Source organism: Stomoxys calcitrans, chromosome 2 (genome assembly GCF_963082655.1).
Source record: "Stomoxys calcitrans chromosome 2, idStoCalc2.1, whole genome shotgun sequence".
Taxonomy (NCBI): domain Eukaryota; kingdom Metazoa; phylum Arthropoda; class Insecta; order Diptera; family Muscidae; genus Stomoxys; species Stomoxys calcitrans.
Window position 1 is genome coordinate 152,587,771 of NC_081553.1, and position 17,504 is coordinate 152,605,274.

Consider the following 17,504-nt stretch of genomic DNA (forward strand, 5'->3'; position numbering starts at 1 on the left):
AATCAGTTTTCGAAAAAGCATAAATACTATCAATATTAGACAATCGTGTTTTGCGAAGGAAAGAGGTAGAAAGGTTGACATCAACGTGAATAGTAGGATGAAATACATCCTCTGGACTTGTAATAGCGTTTGTTCTTTGTAGCGAAGATTGCATAGGTTCAGTGGTAAATAGTAAATCCAACATCTTATCATTAGCGTTGAAAATTCTATTAATTTGGCATAAACCAGTATTCAAAATTGTTTCAATAAATTTCACAACATGACCATTTTTTGTGACGGGTAATAAATAGTTTGTATCAGTATTTTCCTTCCAATGAATAGATGGTAAATTGAAATCTCCAGTTACAATCAGTGAGTCCATTGGTTTAGAAAGACTTAGCACAGATTCCAGGAGGAATATATGAACAAGTCAAAAATAAAAATTTATTTCCATATTTTAATTTAACAGCCAGGAATTCGATGGATGGATCAATAATTACATCTATGATAAATGCACTGTATTCAGTCGAGACAGCAATTAGGACGCCTCCACCAGATTTTTTTATACCAATTGTACGATCACGTCTAAAAACTTGATATCTATCACACAAAATTTCAGTATTTAAAATGTTTCCATGAAGCCAGGTTTCAGTGAAAATTATTACATCGTATTCGAATCCAAAACTATCAGTATACAGACCAGATAACTTGGTATTTAGTCCCCTAACATTCTGATAAACCAGAAACAGTTGTTTATCAGAAGATGAGCTCCTTAGTTTTTTGGTAAATCTTCAGAACGTGCAGGCAAATGCGCAATATTTGTACGAATCCTTTCTTTGTATATATATTCCTGTACTAAAGCCCTCGGTGGCCAAAAGTCAGGACTAACCACGGTTTCAAAAACAGAGTCAGGTACCATAATTCGAAATGATGCCGTGTTGCGTGTGTCTCTGTACTGAAACTTAAATATTTTCAAATTCACATCTAAGTTCAGCTTGGACTTTATATAATATCTCATATCGTCTTCAGATGTGTCTGCAGCAAAACGAGCAGCAAAAACAGTTTTCATAGGAGGTATAACCCTCAAAGGCCTTGGAGAATTAAGCGATGCAGTTGTCGCACTAACGAAGTTTTGTGGAGAAGGAGAATTCAAAGGTGAAAAGAACTTATTGGGACCAGAAGGTGTATTCAAACCAGAAAAAATGTTTGAACCAGACGGTGTGACAACAATTGGTGGCACTGTCTTAGTTCCAATGTTGTTCGTATCAGTAGTCATTTCGGTATTTTTTAAATTAGAATTTCCAACTTGAGTATCAGAAATCAGTTCAGTTTTCCTAAAATTTTATTTTTTTTCTGCTTGAGTCACATCAGAATCTGTATTCGGAATTGGCACAGTTGAATTATTTTCATTAGCAGTATTTCCAGTATTAATACTCAAAGGTGCTTGATCAGTTGTTTTGTTTGTCTTTGTTTTCTTCCTTTTACGTGAATTATCATTTGAATCCTATATTGCCATTGCCCTCAAAATAGGATATCAAATTCGTTTTCTAATCTCATTTAAACTCCTTATTGTAAAAGTTAGCAAATATGTACGGTTTGGGGTATTGGCCCTAAAAACTATGAATATTTAGTTCCACTCTCTTTAAGACCCAAATCGTCTTGGTGAGCAAATACGTCCTATTTGGGGGTTGTTATGGTGGTGAGACGTCTGCTAGACAGTAAGCCCCTAATGTTGATATCAGATACGTGGTCTACTCCCAAATACCTTTAATTTGAGGCCCATATTTCCATAGTCGGCAAACATAATAAAACAAAACATAACATGTTTTTATTTAAGCCCCATATTCCCAGGGTCAGTAAATAAGTCCTGTTTGAGGGGTGTTTTGTGAAAGGGATGGACCCCCAGAAACGTGGTCCCACATTTGGATATCAGATTCGTATTCTACTCGCAAACAAATTTCATTTGAGTCCCATATTGCCCTGGTCGGTAAATATGTTCGATTTAGGGGTGTTTTGGGGCTTGGGGTGTATCCCCTAGCACTTGGTCCGACAATTGGATATCAGATACGTTTGCTTATCCTAAATACCTTTCATTTGAGTCCCATATTGCAGTGATTGGTCTAAATATATGTTTGGTAGGTTTTAGGGTGGGGCAATCCCAATAGGTACCCCATCCGAAATTTGGATAACAAATTTTTATTTTTAGGGTACTATATGAAAGCACACAAAATTTCGCTTAAATTGCACTACTCATCTCCGAGATCTGGCGTTTCTGAAAATTAGGGTAAGGGGGACGGTCCGACCCCCCTTCAGATATCAAAAAATTTAGAAACCTATTTTCACCACGGGGTCATTATGCACCATCTGTGAAAATTTTAAGAAAATCGGTTTAGCCGTTTCTGAGTCTATAAGGAACACACAAACAAACAAACCTACAAACAAACACACATTGATTTTTATATATAAGATCTGCCGTTTCTGAAAATTAGGGTAAGGGGATGGTCCGCTTCCCTTCAGATATCAAAAAGTGTAGTACCCTATTTTCAACACGGGACCATTATGCACCATCAGTGAAAATTTCAAGAAAATCGGTTCAGCCGTTTTCTGGGTCTATAAGGAACACACAAACAAACCTAGAAACAAACACAAATTGATTTTTATATATAAGATTATTCTTTGGAAATTTTTTTCAGATTAACAGGCAAAATATTTAAGAAATTTTTTAAATAATATTTTTTCTACCGACAAAATTTTAATTAAAATTATAAAACGAGAATCAAGAGAAAATACATATAAATTTGTTTTAGTTTTTATAAAAAAAAATTTTGGCAAGAAAATTTCATGTAGATTTGGCTTAGTTTTAGTCTTGCTTCGATTTTAGGCCAAAATCAATATCCAGCTTTCTTTGCCATAAAATATTGGGTTGCTCAAAAAGTAATTGCGGATTTTTCATATAGTCGGCGTTGACAAAATTTTTCACAGCTTGTGACTCTGTAATTGCATTCTTTCTTCTGTCAGTTATCACTTTTAGCTTGTTTTAGAAAAAAAGTGTAAAAAAAGTATATTTGATTAAAGTTCATTCTAAGTTTTATTAAAAATGCATTTACTTTCTTTTAAAAAATCCGCAATTACTTTTTGGGCAACCCAATATTAAAAAAAATATTTTTTTTTTGTTTTGGGGGTTTAGGAAATAAAAAACAAAATTCGAACATTTTTAAATTCAAAATATTTAAAAAATTGCCACGTCAATATAAATTCCCTAAATTATGAATATATAAGATTTCATCAAAATCGGACATCGAAATCGAGGGTCAGACGTAACAGTATAAAATTTTGTCTTTAAAAATATTTATTGAAATTGTCTACAAAAAATTATAGGAAAAAGTTGTTTGGGACAGATAAGCATAATAAACAAACTAAAAATGTGTATGCGAAATGTAGTGTCGAGTGCAAAAAGACTAAGAATATCATTGCAAACTTTGTACATAAGAAAAATAATTTTAAGTCATCCCTGGCCATAGCAAAATGTTGTCATAATAGAATATTATAACTACGAAATTTTGTCATTTGAAAAAATGTTACTGAAATTTTTTATTTAGACGAATTTAATTTAATATTTTTCTCTTGAAAAAATTATTTTTGTAGGGGGTCCGTCCCGAGGGCCTCCCCCCACACTATGCCTACGTCCCTGGTATGGACTGTTCCTATCTTCCATTCATTCTTCCATCGCCTTAAGTCACCTAGCGGCAGTGGCTGCCTCACACTTAACCTGTATGTCAACGGGCCGGATATCTAGAATAGTAGGCATGGTCCTCATCGCTCCGCCTATGCCAAGACTACTTGTTCTCTGATCGTGTTGTGTTATCTTTATGTTGCACTTATTTTTCATCGCAGTCCACCAAACTACGGAGCCGTATGTAAGTATTGGTCTAGTCACGCCCCTGTAGAACCAGTGTCATTTGAAAAAATGTTACTGAAATTTTTTATTTAGACGAATTTAATTTAATATTTTTCTCTTGAAAAAATTATTTTTGTAGGGGGTCCGTCCCGAGGGCCTCCCCCCACACTATGCCTACGTCCCTGGTATGGACTGTTCCTATCTTCCATTCATTCTTCCATCGCCTTAAGTCACCTAGCGGCAGTGGCTGCCTCACACTTAACCTGTATGTCAACGGGCCGGATATCTAGAATAGTAGGCATGGTCCTCATCGCTCCGCCTATGCCAAGACTACTTGTTCTCTGATCGTGTTGTGTTATCTTTATGTTGCACTTATTTTTCATCGCAGTCCACCAAACTACGGAGCCGTATGTAAGTATTGGTCTAGTCACGCCCCTGTAGAACCAGTGGACTATCCCTGAATTCAAGCCCCATTTCGAACCTACGGCCTGTCTATTGGGTTGCCCAAAAAGTAAATGCGGATTTTTTAAAAGAAAGTAAATGCATTTTTAATAAAACTTAGAATGAACTTTAATCAAATATACGTTTTTTACACTTTTTTTCTAAAGCAAGCCAAAAGTAACAGCTGATAACTGACAGAAGAAAGAATGCAATTACAGAGTCACAAGCTGTGAAAAAATTTGTCAACGCCGACTATATGAAAAATCCGCAATTACTTTTTGGGCAACCCAATACATAGTACCCAAAACCTGTGAGCCTTCTAGGTACACTTCCAATTCAGTTTCTTGTCCAAGATCACTCCTAAGTATTTGACCTAGTCAGATATTGAAATCTATCTATTGAGGAAACGAGGTGAGTCAAAGTGGCCTCCTTCGTCTTCCTCGTAAACAAGCAGATTTCAGTCTTCTGCGGGTTAACCCATTGGTCTAGCCCAGTCGCATGCCATCTGCAAAACCCTTTCGGATCCTTACCCCTTAGAAGTATTGTAAAATCGTATGCGTAACAGACGGGTCCAAATCCCTTCTCAGGCAGCATCCGTAATAGGTAATTTATGGTGGCCACCCATAGAGTGGTGTTAAAATGCCCCACTGTGAAGTGCCCTGTACCACTTTCTCCCTTTTATTTATGTCATGGGACTCAAAAGTTGTCCATCTGTTCCTTAGCATATGGTTTATCCAGTCTCTTAAAGACCCGGTCAACCCGGTGCTGGTCTAAGGATTGGATGTCGGTCCGCCCATTGTTAAAAGCCCCCACAATGTCAATGCATACCGCCAATGTGTACGTCTTAGCATCGAAGGATTTTTTACAACCTCGTGCAGGGCAATCTTTACCGAACTTCCCTTGACAAAGGCATGCTGTTTGTATTTGAGCAGTTGGCTGAATGTCTCTCTCCTTATCATGATATTCACAATACGTTTCATGGTTTTGAATAGGAATGACGTAAGGCTTATAGGTCTGTTGGGCTTGGTGTCGCATAACTTGCCTTGCCGGGCTTGAGTATAAATACCACCCTTGCGTCCTGCCAGGCTTTCGGAGAATAGCCTATGCACGCCGTGAAAATAGTGGCCAGATGAGGCGCCAGATAGTCGGCCTCCTTTTGTAGTAATACTGGAAATATACCATCAGGTCCGGGTGACTTAAATGGTTTGAAGCTTCTCAAGGTTTCCTTTACCATTAATTCCATAATGAGTGAGTCCTCTCGTATCCTAGGGAAAATGCGTGTTCACCAAAAGCCTCAACATGTCATCCATTGTTGTTGTTGTAGCCACATTTTCATGTGGAGGTGGCGATCCACGTCAAGCTCCTGTAGGTGAGCAAGCTCGTTCCGGTCCAAAGAACCGATCGCCACGCCAATAACTCGCCTTGTCATATCGAGCATCATCGGCACTCAGTATTTGTGCAAGAGTCGGTGCCGCCCGGCCTCTCACTCCGCTCGATACCGCTGATTGCCCGCAACTGCCTTTGTAGCTACTTGATTGGAGCATTCCCCTATCCGTGTCATTTATAATTATATCTGGCACGAATATAGTTTGATGTGCCTGATCCAATTTGATATAATTTTATCTGCTGCTAGATATAGAAATATCTGACAATATTTTTTTACTCTAATTAAAAAATATTGGAATACATTTGTTAACCGAATTTTGGTGTACGATGTCGTCAACCTAAAAATGAGCCCATAGAATTACTCCGTAACAAGGTACGTGTTTGTTTTTAAAACAGGATGGACACACTAACACAGTTGAAAATAATAAATTGTATTTAATGAGGGGCAGTAAATCCCGTACAACCATACAAGTGCAAAATAACAAGCATGCTATGTAAAATAAGAGCAATGTGTAGACCGTACGAAGCCACACGAGTACACGAGTTTCTAAAACTATCCGGGTACTGCCAATCGTTTTTATGCCCTCGGGCATAGGAATTTATGTTAGTTACCTATATATTTTAAAACATATATATAAAAAAATCGGCTTACGTTTAAAGAAAGCCAATGTGATTTAGAACTCACCTGTAATACATTAATGCGGATTTCAGCAACGGTATTTTTTCCTTCTGGTCCATTCAGTATTCCAAAAAAGGTTTCGAATATTTCCGAAATTATGTCTACTTTTGAACATTTTACTGCAAGATATTTAATTGTGTCAATAGCGTCATTCCAAATGGCAAAATCTTTTGAAACAAGGCTTGGTACGATCACTTTTGCTAACTTTAGCGCATGTGGGCTTAAGTCGAAATTCACTTCATTTATTATTAATCCAACAACTTGTAGTACATTTTCTGGATTTCGTAGCAAAGCCCGTTGTATTGGAGGCAATAGTTGATTCTCAAATTCGCTACTTGTAATATTTTTAAGAAAAGCACCGCAATGATGCACTGCAGAAAGATTTGGTTTATTTTTGGCAGAAATTATTCCTTTGATAAAGAAGCTTATCAAATCACTCTTGTACTCCGAAATACTATCCGAGCTCTTATATGTCAAAAGTAAAAGTAGTATAATAAGGGATTGACTTGTTGGTTCTTTTCTCAGTAACGCTTTTCTGTAATAATCGTAGAAGAATTCTTCCGAAAATACTTCAAAAAGAACTTCGTTAGCTAATATTTTGAGGCGATCATTGGAAGCCAAAAGTACGATTTGATATATCAGAGCTTGGTAATCAATAAGTCGAAGAAGCTCATCCTTAAATATATTTGATTCTTTGTTTCCATTTTTATTTAAAAGAACAGTCCAACCAAGAGCTATTAAAGCAGCTTTTGAAGCCTTTCCCGGCGGAGCATTCGGAAGTTCTTTCAAAGCCAATACTTTAAACACCATCATCATACCTTCAATAGAAGCATCATGATGAAACTTTAACATATCTACTATCAGGTTCCTTACAAGTTGTTGCGACGCGTTGTCCTTGTACTTTGTTAATGTAGTTGCTAACATTTTACAAATACCTTTTATATCAATGGAACCAGTTTCTAAAAACATGCCACACATTAATACAAAAATTATTCGTAAGCAGATATACATACCAGAACTTGAAATAAAGTCTGATAAACTTTTAAACAATCCTGGCCTTTCTTCTTCGGGCACGCTCAAAGCTTGACTTCCAAGACTCCGTAAGAAGTTTGACATCTTAATTAAAAATTAAAACCATGACTTTTCTACCCTTTTTAAATTTTCTTTATATCTTACTTCTTTGACGGCACTCATGATTTTCCACTAGGTTTGTTAACCTAACTTATTGACCTGCGTGAAGTTAGCGACGTCGCTGACTTCCGATAACAAAAAATTTTCTAAACTCACTGGGTGCCACAAAGTAATAATCACAAAAAAGTACTGTTTTTTGTTTCGGTCGCCAGAGTTGGGCAATTACCACTACCAGCTGAATAAAATTTTTTCTCACGAGTGCACTATTTGCCAACGAGTTTTGGTTGCGTGTGAGTATTATGGTTAAGAAACATAACACACAAACGAAAAATTACATGAACTAGTAAATACACAAAATCAGGGTTGCACTCATCACTGATTTTGACAGACAGAGCAACTGGCACTGCCAGAGGAGTTTGGCACTTAAGGAGTTTGACAGTTGTTCACGTGTTCAATGTAAGCAAATCTACTTATTTGAAGAAATTTGCAGCAAATCTCCTTCCAAATTCAAATGCAACACAGCGTTTGCATTGAATACCGGTTATTATTGGGATTTTTGGGCAGCACTTTTTGTTAACCTCTGACAATTTTTTATTGAAATTATAAAATTTAGTAGTAATTTAATAAAATCGTTTCAAAAACTTAATTGCCGGAATTTATACGCTGAATACAATAAAAATGCTAATCACAATAAAAACGCTTTCACTTCCAAGACTTCATAAGAAGTTTGACATCTTAATTAAAAATCAAAACCATGACTTTTCTATCCTTTCTCAAATTTTCTTTATTTCTTACTCTTTAACAGCACGCATGACTTTCCACTAGATTTGTTAACCTAACTTCGCGAGAAAGAAGATAACAACAAAGAGAATCCAAACAATCTGACATCTTAATACCATCAAACCTGGCCGGCTGTTAACGGTTGTTCTCGTAAGACCATCTTTTTAAATCCGGCTTGGGTCGCCAGCGGGATTCGCTAATAAAAAGTTAGGTCACTTGCAAAACATACAGTCGATAGGCCCCATGAACATCATAAAGGAAATCGAATCTGCCGATTAAAAATCTCATTAAATAGGAGAAATCGTAAACAAAGAATAATTGTGAAAAGGGAACAAGTTGACATCCTCAATGCCAAGTACTGACAAAAATTTAAAAATTGTATGTCGGATTATCGCTGGGATTAACCTTATTCAATGAATCCTTGGTCGCCAGATAATTAATTTGTGAGTTTTCTACTTCCAGCTTAGAGGCCAGGAACGGACTTCGTTGATAAACCAAATTAAAGGGGAGATCAACACGTTTAATTTTATACCGCAGAGCCAAGATATATTCATTTACAGGTAGTGGCAGTTGCCCAATAACAAAATATTGAGTGCACTATCTCTCGAAATCAGTGGTTAGTGCAACTCTTATTTTGAGTTTGTTACTAGTTCGCGCAATTTTTCGTTGGTTTTTGTGTTATGGTTCTTAACAATAATACACACACAACTAAAACTCGTTGATAGATAGTGTACTTCGCGAGAAAAAATTGTACTCAGCTGTTTACGGTAGTAGTTTCTGTTTTTCGTAGAACAATCCTTCCAGATTTCATATGCGTGAAGTTAACGACGTCGCTAACTTTCGATAACAAAACTATTTCTTAAATCACAAGGTGACACAAAGTAACAAAAACCCAATATGTACACAAATTATCAACCGTTTTTAGCTGCCATCGCCAGAAAATAGAGCTGTAAGTTAACTATACTTCCAGTCTGGTGGGCAGGAATAGATTTCGTACAAAAAACTGTTTTGCGATAAGATAACTGTTTTGGCATAAAATCCACTCGGGAGTCCACAAATAAACTTCGTAGTTAGTGTTTTCTTATAAAGCTGGGTATGCACCTCCTGCGAAATTTTCGGTAGCAGTCAAGACATTTGTCTCCACTGAAAAATAGTTGTGAGTAAAGCAAGATCGCAACATACATTAATTTATAATTTTGGCTAAATTTTATTAATTTTTGGCTAATAAAGTACATATGTGCTGTATTTAATCGTTTTTATTTGCAAATAACTTTATTTCATGTTGCCTGGAGCAATAAAAACATATATTGGGTTGCCCAAAAAGTAATTGCGGATTTTTTAAAAGAAAGTAAATGCATTTTTAATAAAACTTAGAATGAACTTTAATCAAATATACTTTTTTACACTTTTTTTCTAAAGCAAGCTAAAAGTTACAGCTGATAACTGACAGAAAAAAGAATGCAATTACAGATTCACAAGCTGTGAAAAAATTTGTCAACGCCGACTATATTAAAAATCCGCAATTACTTTTTGGGCAACCCAATATTTTAATTCGTTGTTGCAAGACAAATTCACCAATGCCTATTATGTCACCCTGTTACGCTAAGAAAATTTCATTTGAGCCGCGTACCAAGGCGGATTTAATAAGATGGTCTCAAGATACATGACATAATTACAAGGTAGTGTACCGTTAACAGCTGAGTACAATTTTTTCTCACGAGTGCACTATCTGTCAAAGAGTTTTGGTTGCGTGGGCGTATTATAGTTAAGAAACATAACACAAGCAACGAAAAATGGCGCGAACTAGTAAATATACAAAATTAGGGTTGCACTCATCACTGACTTTGACAGACAGTGCAAACTATATTTTGTTGTAGGCCGACTACCACTACCAGAGCATTCAATATTTTGTTGTTGGGCAACTGCCACTACTTGTAAATTAATATATCTTGTCAAGATATATAACACATAATGCACTTCACCAGAAAAAATTGTACTCAGCTGCTTACGGTACACTACCTGGTAATTATATCATAAGTGGTCTAACGCGAACAACTGTTAACAGCCGGCCAGGTTTCATGGTATTAAGATGTCAGATTGTTTGGATTCTCTTTGTTGTTATCTTCTTTCTCGCATATTCTCTGCTCATTTGCACACACTTATACACCCACGCACACAAATTTCTTAGTTTGTGTTGGCAAAACGTCGATCAGCTTGATGGCAAGAAGGCGGATTGCACCATATGACTTGTGTTTGTTGTACAAATGAGACCACCTGTAATTGTTTCGCCATGGCTGCGTACCAGCAAACGAATTTTCGGCAACGGTACCGGTAACGAAAATTTTGTTTAGTATTTGTCAATACATTTCTTATGGCAATACATTACAGAAACTTTGCCAGAGGAGTTTGACAGTTTATTTGAGATTTGCAGCAAATCTCCTTCCAAAGTCAAATGCAACACAGCGTTTGCATTGAATACCGGTTATTATTGAGATTTTTGGGCAATTTTTGTTAACCTCTGACAATCTCTCATTGAAATTATAAAATTTAGTAGTAATTTAATAAAATCGTTTCAAAAACTTAATTGCCGCAATGTATACGCTGACCACAATAAAAATGCTAATCACAATAAAAACGCTGTCACAAACGTTACTGTTGACAAATAAAAACCTCATAAATCGTAGTGGAAACGGGTTTTCGAGATTATCTCAAATCAAGTGGATTTGGGCTCTGGTGGAAACATGGTTTAATATATATAAATGGCAACATTTTGGCCAAAATAGCACAAAAAATCCAATGTGGTAACCTTGTCAAACCACTGGAAGAACGATTTTGGGAAATTTTTCCCAAAAAAGCGTAGTACCAGAATTAAGAGTAAACGACTACGGTATATATCCTGGCCTTCAGTTAGGAAGCTGTAAGTGCCATGTACCAAAGTAAAGGCAGTGACCTCTACTTTCATTTGATGTGCGATGTTCATTTGTGGACTCCAGATTGGAGTTCGTGTCTTGCCCTCCAGTTTGAAACGGAAATCTGGAAGGTTTGTTCAACAAAAAACCGTTCTGCAATGTGTCCTTTATACCAAAATGAAGGTAGTGACCTCCACGTTCATTTGGTGTGCGCACTTTTTTGTACGAAATTCATTTGAGAACTCCAGATTGGATTTTGTGTCCTGCCCTTCAGTTTGAAACGGAAATCTGGAAGGTTTGTTCAACAAAAAACAGTTCTGGGATATGTGCGATATGCCAAAGTGAAGGCAGTGGCAGTATGATGTCGATTTTAATATACAGATAGCACAATCTAGAGATGGAAGGTTTCAGAGGTTACGGGAGGCATTAGAAAGGGGCGAACTTGAGGGTATGTTTTGGAGAACAAATTGGTCTTTCGTCAGGATGCCAAAGGAGAAAATATTATGTGTATGACTCATGAGAAGTATGGTCATGTGGGTATGCCATGAACAATACGGTGCATTGCACGACTGGACAGTCTCCTAGTAGGCTGTTTTTTTGGTGTAGACCAGAGAGGGGATGTAGTAGACGAATTGACGGAGAACCTGAAGGAGACCTAGGTAGGGATGACGGCGGTTTGAGAACGATTAGAGGGAAGGCGTCGGAGGCTATTAGGTGATCGCAGTCCTACAATCTTGAGTATTTTAGGAATCACCAGGACTTTCAAGTCGAGTAGATATTAGATTTCGGACGTCGAAAACTGTCAGATCACACAGATGCCATATATCGGCGTATTAGACTCAAGTCGATTGAAAATCTGGCTGGAACATGAAAATTTTCAACGCTTGAAACCGAACGCCATTCGGTGTTGTCACACTTAAAGTAGTACCTTTGGTCGTCGAAGTTAAAAATTGTTTAATTTTTGCGAGTTGTTTTTGTAACATTTGTTTGCAGAGTTGCATTTTCCAACGCAACGCTCCTCAATGCGTCCATTATGTTTTGGCCTTTAGTGATTGTAATGAAAATGATACGAGTGGATATGAAGATTATGAATTTCTATGATTTAAGTTAAAATCGAAGTCGATTGTATGACCAGGTGGGCCGAAATGTAATAGGTACGGCTTTGTATAATAGTTTGTAACAATATGGTAATGTAACATACAGCGGTCAAAAAAAGTATTCATCATTAGCAAAATTGATAATAAATTCACTTATTTTGGGTAATTGAAGAAAATTTTAAGTAAACAAATAATGCAGTTTTATGCAATAGTTTATTTTTCGTAATATGTTTTAAAATAAATTCAAAAAATAAATTTAATTAGCGCAAAAAATGCAATTTTATATAATAACACCAAAAACAGAACAAAAAAAGTATTCATCATTGATGTGCTATCATCAAAGTCAAATTCAAATATTATTTGGGAATCCGCCTTTTCTGTTTTATTTAGTAAAGGAGGCTTTGCCCTTGACAGCAAATATTTAGTTTCATTGAAAATATAGTTTTTGTCAAAATGGGTCGTAAGCAAAACGAGGTTTCTGATGAGGTAAAAGTTTTGATAATAAAACACCACAGGAATGGTTTAACTCAAAAAACTATCAGTGAAATATTAAATAGACCACGATCTACTATACAATCCATCATCAGAAAGTGGACAGAAACGAAAACTGTTGACAATAAACCAAGATCTGGTCGACCAAAAGCACTTTCAGTTGGAGATGTGCGTTGGCTAGTGCGGCAAGTTCAGAAAACTCCGAAGACAAATGCGACCATTCTTCGTAAAAACACTATGGAATATTTAGGGAAGGAAGTTACTACACAAACAATTCGAAATACACTCAAAAGGCATAGTTACAGAGGAAGACCTGCACGTAAGAAGCCCTTTATAAATAAAATAAACCGAGTGAAAAGGCAAAACTTCGCAAAAATGTATGTAAAACAGCCCGAATCATTTTGGAAAACAGTCATTTTTGCAGACGAGAGCAAGTTTAATCTTTTTGGGTGCGATGGAAAGGTCATAGTGTACAGAAAACCAGATACAGAGCTTGAAGAACGAAACGCAGTTGCTACTGCAAAACATGGTGGAGGTGGTTTAATGGTTTGGGGGTGTATGGCGGCTTCAGGAGCGGGAAATCTTGAAATTATTAATGGAGTAATGGATCATAAGTATTACATTGACATTTTAAAGAGGAATTTAAAAGATAGTGCTGTAAAACTTGGGCTTGGTAATAACTTTCAATATTATCAAGATAATGACCCCAAACATTCTGCTTTAAATACCAAGATGTGGATGCTGTATAACTGCCCCAAAGTCATTAAAACTCTTCCTCAAAGTCCCGACTTGAACCCAATTGAACATCTTTGGGAACATCTCGAACGCAAATTGAGAACGCGCAATTTTTCGAGCAAGAGTCAAATGCAACAGGTGATAATGGAGGAATGGACTAATATAGACCAAAATATAACCGCTAAATTAGTCCAATCGATGTCAAACCGTTTAAAAGAAGTTATAAGACGCGGTGGTCGAATAACAAAGTATTAATTTTTTTAAATTATGTTATTTATTTTTTTGTTTTTTTGCAATGATGAATACTTTTTTTGTTTAATTTTTTGTGTTCAGCTGTAAAATGGCCCTTTTTGTTCCAATAAATACTATTTTTTTCTTTAAAAACAAGAAATTGTGTACATATATATCACACAAGCACTACTGCATCATTAGTTTAATATGTTTTTATTCCAATTGTCTTTTGTAGACTTATTAAAAAAAAACATTGAATGATGAATACTTTTTTTGACCGCTGTAGATCTGTATATAGTATGACAGCTCTAAGTTGTCGAACCAATGCTGTTCCGCTGATAAATAAATTGATTGTAATTTTGTATTAAAAAATTGAACAAAGGCGATTTACTTTAGAAATGTTACATATTTTTGACACCCCCACAAACGAACGCATGAACTTTAAGAAAAACAGACAATTGTGCACAGATTTACAGGAATTTGGAACAAAAATAAGAGAGCTTTAATCAAACTTGCTTGTTGCGAGACACCCCAATATGCCGATGTTTATGAAGAAAAAAAAATTGGCGTGGAGGTCCCCTGTATAGAGGCCTTTACGCCTGCGTGGCGGCCACGTTATACTCCCTACTCCTAATGCCTTCCTGCGACAGGAGGAGTTGGGATTAACTTGGGCACACCGTTCGGCAGACCAGCGACAACAATGTCGTACGTGTGGTCTGCCATGCGCAAGTTCTTTTTTATTTTTAGGTTGATTATTTTAATTGTCCCTCGTTGGAATGGTCAATCACTGGATCCCATTCTTACAGGCTGGAGGAAGCGGTTTTATTTCACGGCGGCTGCCCCGGTCGGACGTTGGAGGCTGCCTCTTTAGATGTGGCTGATGGCTAACCCCCAGCTCCGCGAGGGAACCTGCTGAAAGATTGCAGACCTGATGCAAGTGATTGCAAGATTTATGAAAAACATCCATACCCAAGAGGATGTGTTTCATACACCCGCAGTCACAGCATCAGACAGGTCACCGCAGCAAAGTTCCCGGTACCTAGAAAAAGAAAAAAAAGAATAAATGTTAAGAAATTATTAGAAAAAAAATACTGGAACGATTACCTTTAGTCACGATCTAAACAAATGTTTTTTTTTTGCTCAGCTGACGCTTGGAGTTGCCAGTGTGTATGTTATTTGCCATTGCGTAGGGCGAATTACTACACTGGTTGAGATTGTTATTGGGCGGCTGTACGACGATAAAGCGGTTTTCATTCATATAAACTAACCGCTCCAAATACAAATAATTGAAGAGAATTGGAATGTTATCTAAAGGTTACGAATGTATTAAAACCAGAGCTAACGCAATAAAATCAATATGGCTATTGACTCAAGATGGCTAAGTTTTATGATTGAGTGAACGGTGATTCCCGCAAACGCCACCATTTTCATCTGGCTTTTAAAAGGTAGGCCGCTTTTTATTTTATTGTGCCCATAAAGAGACGGGATAGAAAATCTGGTCCCATTGCATCCAGACCGAACAGTTTGGTTGGATGAAAAATCGTTGGTCGATGCTAATCCAGAGTTGGACAATTGTTGCCACTAAGTTACCCAAATTAGGGGGAATCTCCCAATTGGTTTTGGAAAGCGGAAACTACGCCTGAATACGGCAATAGATTTTGTTTTGGTGATAGCAAAGACACCACCACATGAGTACCTCCAACAATTTTAAATGTAGTCTTTGAAAAAAAGAAGTCACGCACACATACTAACCTTTACCTTGAGAAATAACCCAAGTGATAACGTAAACGTTTGCTTTATTTTTTTTTATCCATGTAGACATAGACATTATTATTATATTTTTTTTACTATGTATTAATTTTTCTTTTACCTTTATTTTTATTATAAAACTTAATAGGATTTGCAAAGGGTTCATGTATACGCGTTTGTAGGGTGTTTATTTCCAATAGTGTGTCTCTTCTAAGAGAGCTCCCTTAGGTAGGCCAGGTTTAACCGTTTTTTTTTTGTTGTATTTGATTTGATTATCTTTGCAAGTTCTAGTGTGTAGTTTCATGTAACATAAAAATTAAGGATCAGCAGATTAAGAAAATTGTTTTAATATTATAGTTTGTTAAAAGCACATGTAGACTCAGCTCTTGTCAGTTATTTTAAGTAAAGACAGAAATAATGAAACGAATTTTGTGTTAGTGTTAGGCCTTTATATATTAAATAAAATGTATTATGTTATGACTTGTTTAAGGAAAATAATGTTGTGCTAAATTGCGGAAAAAAGGGCGATACGACCCCAGGGCGAAAAATAATGGGATGGGACCTCCCTGGAAAAGGCGACAAAGGCTAGCCAGTGCCCGCAAATAGGGGCCTCGTAACAATCTTTGTTTCAAAATGTAATTATTCTCTAATATATAAATGATTTTATATTTTTAATTTTTTGTAAAATTATTTGTTTGTTAAATTTATAGTTTAAACCCTGAAAAAAATGGTCGGAATATTGGTAAAAATTACAAATAAAACAATTAAATAAAACACCAACACCTGTTTTTGTAAATTGTTTGATGATTTCGAGCCAAACCAAGAAGACAAATTCCCTCAGACGGGCTACCTACTTTACTTCGTTTAAATTTTCATAGGTACTAGGCTTAAGCCTCATCGTTGAATTAAGAAGGTTGGCTTACTTGCCCAACAACAACGAAATCAATGATAAAACCCTGTGGCGATTGTGGGGCAAATTCTAGGCTGTCAAATTTCTGGACATTTCCTAATTGATATTCTAGTTTTTATTTTCATTATCATGTGTAGCAGCCACGAGATCAAAAGATTTTTAATTATAAACTTGTAGATTATAAATTAAAACAATTAAAATATGAAAAAAGGAACAAAATGGGAAAAAATTGAAATCCATACCAAGCATTTGACGTTCTAGTGGGATTTGGATACGTCTCTGGATTTGTATGTGGACCCTGTGGGTATGGTGGCGCAAACTCCCACTAAACTGTTAAACTTCTGTATACCGTCAAATTGACATTCTAGTAGCATGTGTAGCAGCCATGATATAATTACCAGGTAGTGTACCGTAAACGGCTGAGTACAATTTTGTCTTGCGAGTGCACTATCTGTCAACGAGGTTTGGTTGTGTGTGTGTATTATAGTTAAGAGCCATAGCACACAAACAATGAAAAATGCCACGAACTAGTAACATACACAAAATCAGAGTTGCACTAATCACTGATTATGACAGATACTACACTCAATATTTTGTTTTTGGGCAACTGCCACTACCTGTAAATGAATATATCTTGGTAGCAGCCACAAGATCAAAAAATTTATGATTAAAAACTTGTGAATTATAAATTAAAACAATTAAAATGTGAAAAGTAACAAAATGTAAAAAAATTTTAAAATCCAAACCATTGCGAAACATATGGTGCAATCTGCCATCTTGTCATCAAGCTGATCGTACTTTTGCCAACACACACAAAGAAATTTATGTGCGTGTGTATTTACATATGCGTACATGAGCAGAGAATATGTGAGAAAGAAGATAACAACAAAGAGAATGCAACAAAAATCTGTCATCTAAGACCACCTTTTTAAATCCGCTTTGGATCCAAACCAAGCATTTTAAGTACTAGTGGGATTTGGAAACAACTCTGGAGTTTGACAATTCCATCAGCTGGGCAAGTGAGCCAACCTTGTTAATTCAACCATGGACTTTACTTCTAATTGTACCAAGGGTACAAGCGACCAAA

At 36.3% G+C, this 17,504-nt stretch overlaps 1 protein-coding gene and 1 long non-coding RNA gene across 3 annotated transcripts in view; both read right to left on the reverse strand.

The window, feature by feature from the left end:
- The window catches only part of LOC106092964 (stalled ribosome sensor GCN1), a 36,850-nt gene extending 29,134 nt beyond the window's left edge, over positions 1-7,716 (reverse strand). The window contains exons 1-3 of one of the 2 annotated variants that reach the window (XM_059362145.1): positions 7,560-7,716; positions 7,397-7,499; positions 6,390-7,342 (exon numbers count right to left, since the gene is read on the reverse strand). In XM_059362145.1, coding sequence (XP_059218128.1) covers positions 6,390-7,342; positions 7,397-7,499; positions 7,560-7,577 — 1,074 coding nt within the window. In that variant the 5' untranslated portion in view covers positions 7,578-7,716. Of the gene's footprint in view, positions 1-6,389; positions 7,343-7,396; positions 7,500-7,559 lie in introns of those variants that run through there. The other variant, XM_059362146.1, reaches the window with a different exon arrangement.
- Positions 7,717-14,115: 6,399 nt separating this feature from the next.
- Positions 14,116-14,915, reverse strand: LOC106092965 (uncharacterized). Its single transcript, XR_001222269.2, has 2 exons — positions 14,863-14,915; positions 14,116-14,797 (listed from the first exon to the last, which is right to left on the reverse strand). It is a non-coding gene; the product is annotated as an uncharacterized LOC106092965 (long non-coding RNA).
- Between the last annotated feature and the right edge of the window lie 2,589 nt (positions 14,916-17,504).